This window comes from Carcharhinus amblyrhynchos, chromosome 29 (assembly GCF_965287045.1).
Source record: "Carcharhinus amblyrhynchos chromosome 29, sCarAmb.v2.hapA, whole genome shotgun sequence".
Lineage (NCBI taxonomy): Eukaryota > Metazoa > Chordata > Chondrichthyes > Carcharhiniformes > Carcharhinidae > Carcharhinus > Carcharhinus amblyrhynchos.
In genome coordinates this window covers 35,439,026-35,455,167 of record NC_137352.1, presented here as the reverse complement: position 1 = coordinate 35,455,167, position 16,142 = coordinate 35,439,026, and the positions used below count along the sequence as shown (strand labels likewise).

At 45.1% G+C, this 16,142-nt stretch overlaps 1 protein-coding gene across 1 annotated transcript in view; it reads left to right on the top strand.

Moving 5' to 3' along the window:
• LOC145359803 (Fc receptor-like protein 5) overlaps window positions 1-16,142 on the top strand; it is a 71,360-nt gene that overhangs the window by 16,702 nt on the left and 38,516 nt on the right. The window contains exon 3 of the mRNA XM_080214579.1: window positions 15,158-15,451. Coding sequence (XP_080070705.1) covers window positions 15,158-15,451 — 294 coding nt within the window. The remainder of the gene's footprint in view (window positions 1-15,157; window positions 15,452-16,142) is intronic.

The window sequence follows — 16,142 nt, the reverse complement described above, 5'->3', positions numbered from 1 at the left end:
CATTCTGCCCGAATCCACTCCAGTTTGCCTACCACTGCAACAAGTCCACAGCTGATGCCATCTCCCTGGCCCTCTTTTCAACCCTGGAACATCTACATAAGAAAGACACCTACGTCAGACTCCTATTTATCAACTGCAGCTCAGTCTTCAACTCTATTATTCCGATGAAACTCATTTCCAAACTCCACGGCTGGGCCTTGTCTCCTTTCTCTGCGACTGGACCCTAAACTTCCTAACACAGACCGCAATCAGTAAGGATAGGTAACAACACCTCCTCCATGATCATCCTCAACACTAGTGCACCTAAGATTGTGTGGACAAATTCCCTCTCAGAAGACTAAAGAAATTAAGTGATGACTCTTGCAAATTTTTAGAGATGCACCATAGAAAGCATTCTTTCTGGTTGTCCCTTGGTTTGATATGACTCCTGTTCTGTCCAAGACTGCAATAAACTACAAAGGATCATTAATGAAGCCCGGTCCATCACTCAAACCAGCCTCCCTACACTCTGTACACTCCCACTGCCTTGGAAAAGCAGCCAGCATAATCAAGGACTTCACGCACCCGGACATTCTCTCTTCCACCTTCTTCCATTGGGAAAAAGATACAAAAGCCTGACATCATGTACCAACCAAGTCAAAAATAGTTTCTTCCCTGCTGCCATCAGACCTACCTTGCACTAAGTTGATCTTTCTCTACACCCCAGTTCTGACTGTAACACCACATTCTGCACTCTCTCCTTTTCTCCCTGATGTATGGTGTGCTTTGTCTGTGTAGCGCACAAGAAACAATACCTTTCACTCGATAGTAATATATGCAACAATAGTAAATCAAATCAAATCTTGTGTTAGAAGTTTTTATGAGGCACTTATTGAAAACATTTTAGAAATCAAAAATACTATAACTACTGGTTCTCATTTATCCACCCTACTTATTGCATCCTTAAAAAACTCCAATAAATTTGTTAAGCATTATTTCCCTCTCCCTTTCACAAAATCATGACTCTGCCTGATTGCATTATAATTTTCTAACTGTCCTCAATTATCTCTTTAATATTGGATATTTGTATTTTCTGAATGGCAGACTGACCATTCAGAAAATGTTTTCTGTCCCCCTTATTTCTAGAGCAGAGGTGTAACATTTGCAGTTTTCCAACTCGCTGCGACCTTTCCAGAATCCATAGAATTTTAGAAAATTACATCTAATACATGCACTATCTCTCCAGCCACTTCTTTTAAAACACTAAATGCAAGGCATCAGGCCCCAGTGAGTCTTTAATCCCAACATCAATGTAAGAATGTAAGAAATAGGAGCAGGAGTAGGCCATCTAGCCCTTCGAGCCTGCCCCGCCATTCAATAAGATCATGGCTGATCTGAAGTGGATCAGTTCCACTTTCTCGCCCTCTCCCCATAACCCTTCATTCCCCTGTCTATCAGAAATCTACCTACCCGTGACTTAAATATATTTAGTGAGGCAGCCTCCACCACTTCAATGGGCAGAGAATTCCAGAGATTCACCACCCTTTGAGTGGAGAAGTTCCTCCTCAACTCTGATCTAAACTGCGCCCCCTTATCTTGAGGCTGTGCCCTCTAGTCCTGCTATCCTTTCTAAGCGGGAAGAATTTCTCTACCTCTACCCTGTCCATCCCTTTCATCATCTTATATGTCTCTAGAAGATCCCCCCTCATCCTTCTAAACTCCAACAAGTACAGACCCAGTCTATTCAATCTCTCTTCATAGGCTAACCCCCTCATCTCCGGTATCTCAGGTTTTAAGTCGGTCTGCCTTGTGTCCAATGAGGGGCATACACGCGATGGGTCGTACTTGGGCTGCTCTTGGTTGTTCGAGATTGGCCTAGTGCTTCATGTCGTTAGTGTGTGCCTAAACTGGACAAGATACTGGGCAAGACGACAGCTCAGTGACTATCACTGATTGCTGTGCAGACACATGGATTTGGGCCGGTGTCTGTGGGAGTTTGCGCATTCTCCCCGTGCTTGCGTGGGTTTTCTCCGGGTGCTCCGGTTTCCTCCCACACCCCAAGGATGTGCTATTAGGCTGATTGGCAGGAATAAATTGTCCCTAAATTAGTTTCCCTCAATGTGGATGGCCATAAAACATTAGACAGGGGTTGTGGGTGGAGAGGGGGACTGGTGGTGTTGAGATGGCGGTGTGGGCTTGTTGGGCTGAAGGGCCTGTTTCCCGGGCTGTTTTTCTTCTTTGTTCTTTGTTCTAACAGCCTAGTAAACCTCCTCTGCACTCTCTCCAAGGCCAATATATCCTTCCACAAGTGCGGTGACCAAAACTGCACACAGTACTCCAGCTGCGGCCTCACCAGTGCCCTGTACGGTTGCAGCAAGACCTCCCTACTTTTATATTCTATCCCCCTCGCTATAAAGACCAGCATCCCATTCGCCTTCTTGATCACCTGCTGCACCTGCAGACTGGGTTTATGCGACTCATGCACAAGGACCCCCAGGTCCCTCTGCACTGTATCATGCTGCAGCTTTTCGCCTTTTAAATAATAATCCCTCCGACTATTATTTCTGCCAAAGTGGATAACCTCACACTTGCTAACATTATACTCCATCTGCCAGGTCCTCACCCACTCGCTCAGCCTATCCAAATCCCTCTGCAGGCTTTCCACACCCTCTGCGCAATTTGCTTTTCCACTCATCTTCGTGTCATCAGCAAATTTCGACACCCTGCACTCAGCCCCCTCCTCCAGATCATCTATATAAATGGTAAACAGTTGAGGCCCCAGCACCGATCCCTGCGGCACTCCACTAGTCACCAACTGCCAATCAGAATAGCACCCACTGATACCAACTCTCTGCCTCTTATTAGACAGCCAATCCTCTATCCATGCCAGGACCTTACCCCCAACTCTGTGCTCCCTAACCTTCTGAAGCAGCCTTTTATGAGGCACCTTATCAAACGCCTTTTGGAAATCTAAAAACACCACATCCACCGGTTCCCCTCTGTCTACCGCACTAGTCACATCCTCAGAGAAATCCAATAAATTCGTCAAACACGACTTCCCCTTAATGAATCTGTGCTGCGTCTGCTCGATCAAACCAGCCTTCTCTAGGTGCCTTGCTATTTCTTCTTTGATGACGGATTCTAGCATTTTTCCAACTACAGATGTCAAACTAACCAGCCTATAATTCCCTGCCTTTTGTCTGCTACCTTTTTTAAACAGCAGCGTAACATTAGCCGTTTTCCAATCTTCCGGCACTTCCCCAGAATCCAGCGAGTTTTAGTAAATAATCACTAAGGCATCCACTATCACCTCTGCCATTTCTTTCAGAACCCTGAGATGCATTCCATCCGGTCCTGGGGACTTGTCCACCTTCAATTCCATTAGTCTATCAAGCAGTACCTCTCTAGTGACAGTAATTGCATTCAGGCCCTCAACTCCTACCATCCTTCTAACTTTAATATCTGGCAAACTATTTGTGTCCTTCTCCGTGAAGACCGAGGCAAAAAACTTATTTAAAGCCTCAGCCATTTCCTCATTTCCCACCACTAAATCCCCCCTCTCATCCTCCAAGGGTCCAACATTCACTCTAGCCAGTCTTCTCTTCTTTATATATTTGTAAAAACTTTTACTGTCATTTTTTATATTTAGAGCTAGTTTAGTTCATACTCTATCTTTCCTTTCTTTATCACTTTCTTAGTCATTCTTTGTTGATTTTTAAATTTTTCCCAATCTTCTAATCGCCCACTATTTTTAGCCACTCTGAACGCATCAGCTTTTAATTTAATACTCTCCTTTATTTCCTTCCATAACCACTGCTGGTTTTCCCTTCTCCTACAGTCCTTCTTTACCATCGGAATATATTTCTGCTGAGTACCGAAAAAGATCTCCTTAAAAATCCTCCACTGTTCCTCAGCCGTCTTACCAACCAATCTGCGCCCCCAATCTACATTCGCCAATTCCACTCTCATCCTATCGTACTCCCCTCTGTTCAAACAGAGGACACAGGTTCGGGACCCTACTTTCTCATCCTCCATCTGTATCAGAAATTCAACCATACTATGATCACTCGTCCCTAGAGGATCCCTCACAAGAAGATTCCTAATTCTACCTGCTGCATTACACAGCACCAGATCTAAGATAACTCGCTCCCTCGTAGGCTCCGTCACACACTGTTCAAGGAAACTATCCCGGCAGCATTCCAAGAACTCTTCCTCAAGCGTCCGACTTGGGTCATCCAATCAATATGCAGATTGAAATCCCCCATAATTATCGCCGTTCTGTTTCTGGACACATCATTTATTTGCGCATTTATAGCCCACCCCACCTCAAAGTTATTATTTGGGGGCCTATAAACCACACCCATTGGCATACCATTACTTTGTCTCCAGTGAAACTGAATGTTTTCCATTTTGTCTCTGATTTTCAAGGACTATATGTAGTATATGTGTATGTAGAGACATTTTGGATAAGTGTAGGAAGAACCGGGTTGTTGTAGTGGGAGATTTTAATCTCCCTGGGGTGGATTGGAAGGTGCCTAGAGCTGGGGGTTCGGATGGGGAGGAATTCGTAAGATGTGTATTGGAAGGGTCCTTGGAGCAAAATGTAGATAGCCCAACTAGAGAGGGGGCTATACTAGATTTAGTTCTGGGCAATGAGCTGGGTCAGGTGGTTGAGGTTGCAGTAGGTGAACATGTGGCTAATAGTGACCACAACTCTGTCTACTTTAAGATACGAATGGAAAAAGATGAGAGCTGTCCTAAGGGGAGGGTGCTAAATTGGGAGAAGGCTAGATACAGCCAGATTAGGCAGGAACTTCGGGATACTGACTGGGATAGGCTGTTGGAGAGCTAGACCACGTTAGGCATGTGGGAGTCTTTCAAGGGAAAACTGCAATGGGTACAGGAAAGGCATGTGCTGGTTAGGAGGAAGGATGGGAAAGGTAGGATTAGAGAGCATTGGATTACTAGAGATATAGAGGACCTGATCAGGAAGAAACGAGAGGCGTTTGTCAGGTCTAAGCAGCTGGGAACGGAGAGAGCGTTGGAGGAATACAGAGAGAGTAGGACAGATCTCAAAGGGGGAGTTAGGAGAGCAAAAAGGGAGCATGAAATGGCTTTGGCAGGTAGGATTAAGGAAAATCCAAAGGTGTTTTACTCCTATGTTGGGAGCAGAAGGGTGGCTAGGGGTAAAATCGGTCCTCTCAGGGACAGACGAGGGGAATTGTGCTTAGAGTCTGAGGGAATGGGGGAGATCCTGAATGTTGCATTGGTATTCACGAAGGAGAGGGGCTTGATGTCTGGTACGGTCATCGAGGGAGCTGTAGACCAATTGAAGGAACTATCGATTATGAGGGAAGAAGTGTTAGGGCTTTTAGCTGGCATTAAAACTGATAAATCTCCGGGGCCTGATTGCATTTATCCTAGGCTGCTTAGAGAGGTGAGGGATGAGATTGCTGGGCCTCTGATGCAAATCTTTGTCTCTTCTTTGGACACAAGTGAGGTCCCAGAGGACTGGAGGATAGCGAACGTGGTACCGCTGTTTAAAAAGGGGAGGAGGGTAACAATAGGCCGGTGAGTTTGACGTCAGTGGTAGGCAAGTTGATGGAGAGGATTCTTAGGGATAGGATGTATGAGCACTTAGAGCATTGCGATCTGATTAAGGATACGCAGCATGGCTTTGTAAAGGGGAAGTCTTGCCTTACAAATCTGGTAGAATTTTTTGAGGAGGTGACAAAAATGGTCGACGAAGGACGAGCCGTTGATGTCGTCTATATGGATTTCAGTAAGGCGTTTGGCAAAGTCCCTCATGGTAGGTTGGTAGAAAAGATTAAGGCTCATGGGATACAAGGCCAGGTATCTAGATGGGTAGAGAACTGGCTTGCTAAGAGACAGAGAGTAGTAGTGGAAGGGTACTTTTCTAGCTGGAGGTCTGTCACTAGTGGTGTGCCGCAGGGCTCAGTACTGGGACCTCTTCTCTTTGTAGTGTATATAAATGATTTGGAAGAGGGAGTAGGTGGTGTGATCAGCAAATTTGCTGATGACACCAAGATGGCTGGATTGGTGGGCAGTGAGGAGCAGTGTCTGGCAATACAGCGGGATATTTTGGGGGCGTTTAAGAGATCCGTGGATAGGTTTATGGACGAAAAGGGATTGGTTTAGGTTAGTGGGTCATTGTTTTTTAACTGGTCGGCGCAACATCGTGGGCCGGAGGGCCTGTTCTGTGCTGTAATGTTCTATGTTCTATGTTCTATATTGATAGGCTGGTTGATTGGGCAGATATGTGGCAAATGGAGTTTAATCCGGATAAACGTGAGGTGATGCATTTTGGCCGGAATAATGTAAGGGGGAGTTATATGATAAAGGGTAAGCCCATAAGGAGTATAGAAACGCAGCGAGACCTGGGGGTTCAAGTGCACAAGTCTTTGAAGGTGGCAGTGCAAGCGGAGAAGGTTGTGAAGAAAGCCTATGGTATGTTAGCCTTTATAGGAAGGGGTATAGAGTATAAGAGCTGGAGTCTAATGTTGCAGTTGTACAGACCATTGATTAGGCCACATTTAGAGTACTGCATCCAGTTCTGGTCGCCTTACTCCCGGAAGGACGTGGAGACTCTGGAGAGAGTGCAGAGGAGTTTTACCGGGATGTTGCCTGGTATGGAAGGACTGGGGTATGAGGAAAGATTGAGCAAATTGGGGCTGTTTTCCCTTGAAAGACGGCGACTGAGGGGGGATCTAATAGAGGTATATAAGATTATGAAGGGTATAGATAGAGTAAACAGAGGTAAGCTATTTCCTTTGTTAGAGACACACAGTACGAGGGGCCATGGGCTTGAGGTGAGGGGGGAGAGGTATAACACAGATATTAGAGGGAGGTTTTTCACAGAGGGTAGTGGGGGTATGGAATGCTCTGCCTAGTAAGGTGGTGGAGGCAGGCACGCTGGAGTTGTTTAAGAGTAACTTAGACAGGCACATGAGTGGGTTGGTGATGGGAGGATATAGGAGATTGTTTTAAATAAGGTTCATTAGCATTGGGGCATCCCTGGTAATGTAAATGGATATGGTATGATAATAATGTTTTTCTCTTTTAATTCACAGGTTTTAAGTCGATCCGCCTTGTTGTCCAACAAGGGGCATACATGCGATGGGTCGTACTGGGGCTGCTCCTGAATGTTCGAGATTGGCCTAGTGCTTCATGTCGTTAGTGTGTGCTTAAACTGGACCAGATACTGGGCAAGATGACAGCTCAGTGACTATCACTGTTTGCTGTGCAGACACATGGATTTGGGCCGGTGTCTGTGGGAGTTTGCGCATTCTCCCCGTGCCTGCGTGGGTTTTCTCCGGGTGCTCCGGTTTCCTCCCACACCCCAAAGATGTGCTATTAGGCTGATTGGCAGGAATAAATTGTCCCTAAATTAGTTTCCCTCAATGTGGATTGCCATAAAACATTAGACAAGGGTCGTGAGTGGAGGGGGGACTGGTAATGTTAAAATGGTGGCGCGGGCTCGTTGGGCCGAAGGGCCTGTTTCCCGGGCTGTTTTTGTTCTTTGTTCTTTTTTGTTCTTTGACTGTTGAGATGTGATTTTGTTGCTTCCACTCATTCACAGGGATATTCATGTTTATGGATGGGATTTTGCAGGGCACTATGGTCACTGAAATTATTCTGCAGTTGTGATCCCATTAGCACTCGTTGCCTTAATTTACCAAGGATTTCACAGGCATACGTAGGATACATGGCACAGGAATTCTACTGACCTAATCCAAAGCCAATATTTATGTTCCAGTCCAAGCCTCCCCTCATTTTTCCTCATTCAAATCCATCACCATAACCCTCTATTTCCATTTCTCTACTATACTCGTGTGCAATCCATTTAAATGCATCTATACTATTTTCATCAACCATTCTCTACGGTAATAAGTTCCATATTAATATCAATATCCGGATGAGGAAGTTGTATAAATTCCCTATTGGATTTCTAGGTGATTAGGCCATTTGTTCTGCTCTTCTCTACAAGGACAATGCCTCTACCTGTTTCAACTCTTAAAATCTTACAGAATTTTAAAGACCTTTATTAGGTCATCCTTCAGCCATCATTTTTCACATAAATGTGACCCAGCCTGTCAATTGTTTTGCTGACCTGAACACTTGAGCATCCTTTCTGATGCCTGTCCAATGCTGACTATTTTTTATGGTGATCAGAACTGCATGGACTGTGTCGAACCAAAGTCTGAGACAGGTTTAGTGTAATTTGTCTAATTCTTGATTCTATCACTCCAGAATGAAATTCGGTGAAGTGAATCTTCTGGAATTTTTTGAAGATGTGACCAGTAGAGTTGACAAGAGTGAACCAATGAATGTTGTGTCTCTGGACCTTCAAAAGGCTTTTGACAAAGTCTGCACAAGAGATTAGTGAACAAAATTTAAGCGCTTGGTATTGATGTGGATAGAGAACTGGTTGGCAGACCAGTATAAGAGAGTGGGAATAAATGGGTCCTTTTCAGAGTGGCAGGCACTGAGTAGTGGGGTACTGCAGGATTCAGTGCTGGGACCCCAGTTATTCACAGCATACATTAATGATTTGGAATAGAATCAAGTGCAGTATCTCCAAATTTGCAGATGAGACTGAGCTGGGTGGCAGTGTGTGCTGTGAGGAGGCTACTGAGAGGCTGCAGGGTGACTTAGACAGGCTGGCTGAGCAGGCAAATACTTGGAAAATGCAATACAATGTAGACAAATGTGAGGTTATCCACTTTGGTGGCAAAAACAGGAAGGAAGATTATTATCTGAATGGTAGCAGTTTAGAAAAACTGGAAGTGCAACTTGACCTCGATGCCATGGTGGAACAGTTGCTGAAGGTTGGTGTGCAGATACAGCAAGCAGTGAGGAAAGCTAATGGCATGCTGACCTTCATAGCAAGGGGATTTGAGTATAGAAGTAAAGATGTTTCATTGCAGTTGTACAGGGCCTTGGTGAGGCCACACCTCAAGTATTGTGTGCAGTTTTGGTCTCCTAGTCTGAGGAAGAACATTCTTGCTACTGAGGGAGTCCAGCAAAGGTTCATCAGACTGATTCCTGGAATAGCAGGAAGGCGGAGTGTTTGCTATCCAAAGATAATGCTTTTCTCATCTTGTAACCCCTTCCTTAGTGTCTGTTGTTACCAGGCACAGCCTTACATTGCTAGATTTGTCTGCTAATTCAGCCTTTCTAAGTATCTAAGTATTACAGAGGTCACCAGGCACACAAGCTACTGATATGGGCCCTGAAGATGTTTTATATTTACTGATACTGCTTAGTATTCAGCTTGCAGAGTCTGTGCGATATTTTTTACCCTCAGTGTGGAATTTTATTTAACCTTTCTATTAGAACATAGAACATTACAGTACACTACAGGCCCTTAGGCCCTCAATGTTGTGCTGAGCCATGCCCAAACCCAAGATCAAGCTATCCCACTCCCCATAATTCTGGTGTGCTCCATGTGCCTATCCAATAACTGCTTGAAAGCTCCTAAAGTGTCCAACTCCACTATCACAGCAGGCAGTGTATTCCACATCCCAACCACTCTCTGAGTAAAGAATCTACCTCGGACATCCCTCCTATATCTCCCACCATGAACCTTATAGTTATGCTACATCCACCTGAGGAAGTTGTCTCTGCACGTCCACTCTATCAATCCCTCTCATCATCTTATAAACCTCTATTAAGTAGCCTTCCATCCTCCTCCGTTCCAAAGATAAAAGCCCCAGCTCCCTCAACCTTTCCTCATAAGGCCGACCCTCCAAACCAGGCAGCATCCTGGTAAATCTCCTCTGCACTCTCTCCAAAGCTTCCACATCCTTCTTATAGTGAGGTGACCAGAACTGAACAAAATATTCCAAATGTGGTCCCACCAAGGTCCTGTATAGTTGCCGCATAACCCCACAGCTCTTAAACTCAAACCCCCTGTTAATAAACGCTAACACACTTTAAGCCTTCTTCACGGAGCTACCAACTTGAGTGGCAAGCTTCAGAGATCTGTGGATATGAACCCAAAGATCTTTCTGTTCCTCCACATTCCTCAGAATCCTGCCGTTGACCCTATAATCCACATTCAAGTTTGTCCTACCAAAATGAATCACCTCGCACTTATCGGGGTTAAACTCCATCTGCCACTTTTCAGCCCAGCTCTGCATCCTATCAATGTCTCTTTGCAGCCTACAAGAGCCCCCCACCTCATCCACTACTCCACCAATTTTGGTGTCATCAGCAAATTCACTAACCCACCCTTCAGCCCCCTCTTCCAAGTCATTGATAAAAATCACAAATAGCAGAGGACTCAGCACTGACTCCTATGGTACACCGCTGGTAACTGGCCTCCAGTCTGAAAATTTTCCTTCCACCACCACCTGTCTTCTGTGGTAGGTAAAATGTTAGAATCTGTCATCAAGGAGGAAATTGCAAGGCATCTTGAGGGGAATTGCTTGATAGAGCAGACGCAGCACGGTTTCATTAAAGGGAAGTCGTGTCTGACAAATTTACTGGAGTTCTATGAGGATGTGTCTAGGGCGGTGGATAGAGGAGAGCCGGTGGATGTGGTCTTTCTAGATTTTCAGAAGGCGTTTGACAAAGTACCTCACAAGAGGTTATTGCAGAAGGTCAAGGGACATGGAGTTGGGGGTAGGGTGTTAGCATGGATAGAGGATTGGTTGTCAAATAGGAGGCAGAGAGTGGGGGTCAACGGGTGCTATTCGGATTGGCGGATGGTGACTAGTGGAGTGCACCAGGGGCCGGTGCTGGGGCCTCAGCTTTTTACCATTTATATAGATGATCTGGAGGAGGGAACCGAGTGTAGGGTGTCGAAATTTGCTGATGACACCAAGATTGGTGGAATGGCAAATTGTGCGGAGGGTGTGGAGAGTCTGCAGAAGGATCGAGATAGGCTGGGCGAATGGGCCAGGAAATGGCAAATGGAATTTAATGTTGGCAAGTGTGAGGTGGTCCACTTTGGTAGGAATAATGGTAGGAAGGACTATTACTTACGGGGCGAAAAACTGCAGCAGGCGACGGTGCAGAGGGACCTCGGGGTCCTTGTGCATGAGTCGCAAAAACCCAGCTTGCAGGTGCAGCAGGTGGTCAGGAAGGCGAATGGGATGCTGGCCTTCATAGCGAGGGGGATTGAATATAAAAGTAGGGAGGTCTTGCTGCAGCTGTATAGGGCATTGGTGAGGCCGCAGCTGGAGTACTGTGTGCAGTTTTGGGCGCCGCACCTGCGCAAAGATATTTTGGCCTTGGAGGGAGTGCAGAGGAGGTTTACGAGGCTGATACCAGAGTTGAGGGGGTTGAGCTATGAGGAGAGGCTGAATAAACTAGGCTTGTACTCGTTAGAGTTTAGAAGAATGAGGGGAGATCTCATTGAGACGTATAAGATGATGAATGGGATGGATAGGATAGAGGTGGAGAGACTCTTCCCGCTCAAAAAAGACAGTAGGACTAGGGGGCACAGCCTCAAGATAAAGGGGGGGTGGTTTAGAACGGAGTTGAGGAGGAACTTCTTCACTCAAAGGGTGGTGAATCTCTGGAATTCTCTGCCCGTTGAAGTGGTGGAGGCTGCCTCGCTAAATATTTTTAAGACGCGGGTTGATGGGTTTTTGATAAGAGAGGGGATTAAGGGTTATGGGGAGAGGGCAGGAAGGTGGAACTGAGCCACGACAGATCAGCCATGATCTTATTGAATGGCGGGGCAGGCTCGAAGGGCTAGATGGCCTACTCCTGCTCCCATTTATAATTTATAATATAAATATTCATCATGGAGTACAGTTACGAGTGGTGTGCCTCAGGGATCTGTTTTGGGGCCACTGTTGTTTGTAATTTTTATTAATGATCTGGATGAGGGTATAGTTGGGTGGATTAGTAAATTTGCTGATGACACCAAAGTTGGAGGTGTGGTAGATTGTGAGGAAGGGTGTCATAGTCTGCAGGGAGACTTAGATAGGTTGCAGAGCTGGGCCGAGAGGTGGCGGATGGAATTTAATGCGGAGAAGTGTGAGGTAATTCACTTTGGTAGGAGCAACAGATGTGTCGAGTATAGGGCTAACGGGAGGACTTTGAATAGTGTGGATGAACAGAGGGATCTAGGTGTGTGTGTACATAGATCCCTGAAAGTTGGGAATCAAGTAGATAAGGTTGTTAAGAAGGCGTACGGTGTCTTGGCGTTTATTGGTAGGGGGATTGAATTTAGGAGTCGCAGTGTAATGTTGCAACTGTACACTACTCTAGTGCGGCCGCACTTGGAGTACTGTGTGCAGTTCTGGTCCCCGCATTACAAGAAGGATGTGGAGGCGTTGGAGAGGGTGCAGAGGAGGTTTACTAGGATGTTGCCTGGTATGGTGGGGAGGTCCTATGAGGAGAGACTGAGGGATTTAGGGTTGTTTTCGTTGGAAAGAAGGCGGCTAAGAGGGGATCTTATTGAAACATATAAGATGATTAGAGGTTTAGATAGGGTGGATAGTGATAGCCTTTTTCCTCGGATGGAGAAAGCTAGCACGAGGGGGCATGGCTTTGAATTAAGGGGGGGTAGCTACAGGACGGATGTCAGGGGTAGGTTCTTTACCCAGCGGGTGGTGAGGGATTGGAATGCCCTGCCTGCTGCAGTTGTAAATGTGTCTAGTTTGGGGGCGTTTAAGAGATCTCTGGATAGGTTTATGGACGAAAAGGGATTGGTATAGGCTAGTGGGTCATTGTTTTTGTAACTGGTCGGCGCAACATCGTGGGCCGAAGGGCCTGTTCTGCGCTGTAATGTTCTATGCTCTATGTTCTATGTTCTATTTCTTATGTTCTTATGTTCTTATGTAGATAGCCAGTTACTTATCCAATTGGCCAAATTTCCCTCTACCCCACACTGCCTTATCTTCTTCATGAGCCTACCATGGGGAACCTTATCAAACACCTTACTAAAATCCATGTATCAACATCAACAGCTCTACCTTCATCTACACACTTAGTTACCTCCTCAAAGAATTCAATCAAATTTGTGAGGCACGAAAGCGTGCTGACTATCCCAGATTAAGCTGCATCTTTCCAAATGGTCATAAATCCTATCTCTCAGGATCTTTTCCTTAACTTACCGACCACTGAAGTAAGACTAACTGGCCTATAATTACCAGGGTCATTACTATTCCCTTTCTTGAAGAGAGGAACAACATTTGCCACTCTCCAGTCCTCTGGCACAATCCCCGTGGACAGTGAGGACCCAAAGATCAAAGTTAAAGGCTCCGCAACCCTTGCCTCCCAAAGTATCCTAGGATGTATCCCATCTGGCCCGGGGACTTATCCACCCTCAAGTTTTTCAAAATTGCTAATACCCCCAGAACAGCTACCTCCTCCATCCTATCAGCCTGTATCTCACACTCATCCTCAAAAACATGGCCTCTCTCCTTAGTGAACACTGAAGAAAAGTATTCATTCAACGCCTCACCTATCTCTTCTGACTCCAAGCACAAGTTCCCACCACTATCCTTGACTGGCCCTAACCTCAACCTGGTCATTCTTTTATTTCTCACGTAAGAGTAACAAGTCTTGGGGTTTTCTTTTATTTGATCCACCAAGGACTTCTTATGCCCCCTCCTACCTCCCCTAAGCCCTTTCTTTAACTCATTCCTAGCTACCTTATAACACTCAAGCGACCCAGCTGAATCTTGTTTTTTCACCCTTACATACGCTTCCTTTTTCCTCTTGACAAGATATTCAACCTCCTTTGTGAGCCATGGTTCCCTCACTCGGCCATTTCCTCCCTGCCTGACAGGGACATACCTGTCAAGGACACGCAGTATTTGTTCCTTGAAAAAGCTCCACTTTTCATTTGTACCCATACCTGACAGTTTCTGTTCCCATTTTATGCTATTACTGCACTATATAGTTTTCAAAATCCTGAAAAAGTCCGTCAGTAAGTTACTAAAGATTGTAATCTTTTGACCCTTAACAAATCTCGATTGTTTGCTCTAATAAATTGTAATTAGTCCGTGTTCCATATTTATTAGTCTCCTTGTTACATATATAATTTATTGATATTTCTATTCTTCTGACTAAAATGCTCTTTCTTGTATTTGTCAGTGATGTGCTTTGTCAATTCTTTATCTTTTCCTGAGGTCATTACTGCTCAGCTGTTCCAGTTCTTCTCAGTGTTCACTTCATCATCAAACCCAATACGGTGTCATTTGCTAATTTAGAAATTATAGGCTTTTTTATTCATTCATGGGATATGGGCATTGCTGGCTGGCCAGCATTTATTATCCACCCCTAGCTGTCTTTGAGAAGGTAGTGGTGAGTTGTCTTCTTGAATTGCTGCAATCCATGTTCTGTGAGTTGATCTACAATGGGAGGGAGAGAATTCCAGGATTTTGACCCAGCAACTGCGAAGGAACGGCAATATATTTCCAAGTCAAGATGGTGGGTGGCTTGGAGGGGAGCTTACAGGTGGTGGTGTTCCCATGTATCTGCTGCCCTTGTCTTTCTGGATTGAAGTGGTCCTGGATTTGTGATGTGTTGTCTAAGGATCTTTGGTGAATTGCTGCAGTGCATCTTGTAGATAGCACACACTGCTAATACTGAGCGTCGATGGTTGGGGGATTGAATGTTTGTAGATGTGGTGACAATCAATTGGCTGCTTTGTCCTGGATGGTGTTGGGCTTCTTGAATGTTGTTGGATCTGCACCCATCCAGGCAATTGAGGAGCGTTCCATCACATTCCTGACTTGTGCCTTTAGATGGTGGACAGGCTTTGGGGAGTCAGGAGGTGAATTACTCGCCGTAGTATTCCTAAGCCTGCTCTTATAACCATTGCGTTTGTGTGGTGATCCAGTTGAGTTTCTGGTCAATGATAACCCCAAGGATGTTGACAGTGGGGGATTCAGTGATGGTTACATCACTGTGGCAGTGGTTAGAATGTCTCTTATCGGTGATGGTCATTGCCTGGTATTTGTGTGGTGCGAATGTTACTGCCACTTGTGAGCCCGAGCCTGGGTATTGTCCAGATCTTGCTGCATTTGAACAGGAACTGCTTCAGTATCTGAGGAGTCACAAATGCTGCTGGACATCATATAATCATCATTTTGATTTCAAAATCCAAAGACTTCTATTCTAACATTGGGGTTGACATTGAGGTCCTAGTCTTCAGTTTATAATCTATCTATTTGCCTTTATTTGACCACAGATCCACTAAGAAAGCCCACCTTACATCTTAATCAATTCAGTTCAGTGTATTTAAAAGGAACAACGATCACAATGAACTGCACCACGGCGGGAGAATATCTTGGTGAAGTCTTCTATTTTTATAGAGATCGCCGAATGTTGTCATCAAGTGAAATCAACATAAAACACAACATTGGAACATTCATGGTAACCAGTACGAACCAAGGAGGGAGTTACCAATGTCGATATGGAACATCTATGAAAACTAGATGGTTATGGTCTCAGTTCAGTGAAATTGTGCAGGTAACAACAGCAGGTAAGTTACAGGGACAGGAGTTATCAACATTTTCAATGTACAACTGAAATGTAACCATTGAATTTTATTCAAATTTTGCAACTCTTGGCCTTGGCCTGTAACAATGGGATAAGAACAAAATCACGGAGATCTGAAATAAAAACAGAAAGTGCTAGAAAAACTGAAGTGTGGAAAAGTCATTGGGGCTTAAAATGTTAACTCTGTGTTTCTCTCCCCACAGCTGCTGTCAGACCTGCTGCGTTCTTGCAGCATTTTCTATTTTTATTTCTGTAATAATTAGTTGGGCCTACATCAGCATTGCTGCCGATCAGAGTTTCAACTTTTATCCACTGTCTAAACATTTAGAGTCATAGAGAGTCGTAGAGATTTACAGCACGGAAACAGGCCCTTCGGCCCAAATTGTCCATGCTGCCCTTTTTTTTAAACCGGAAGCTCGTCCCAATTGCCTGCACTTGGCTCATATCCCTCTACACCCATTTTACTCATGTAACTGTCTAAACGTTTTTTAAGAGACAAAATTGTTCCTGCCTCTACTACTACCTCTGGCAGCTCGTTCCAGACATTCACCACCCTCTGTGTGAAACAATTGCCCCTCTGGACACTTTTGTATCTCTCCCCTCTCACCTTAATCCTAAGTCCTCTAGTTTTAGACTCCCCTACCATTGGGGAAAGATATTGACTATCTAGCTGA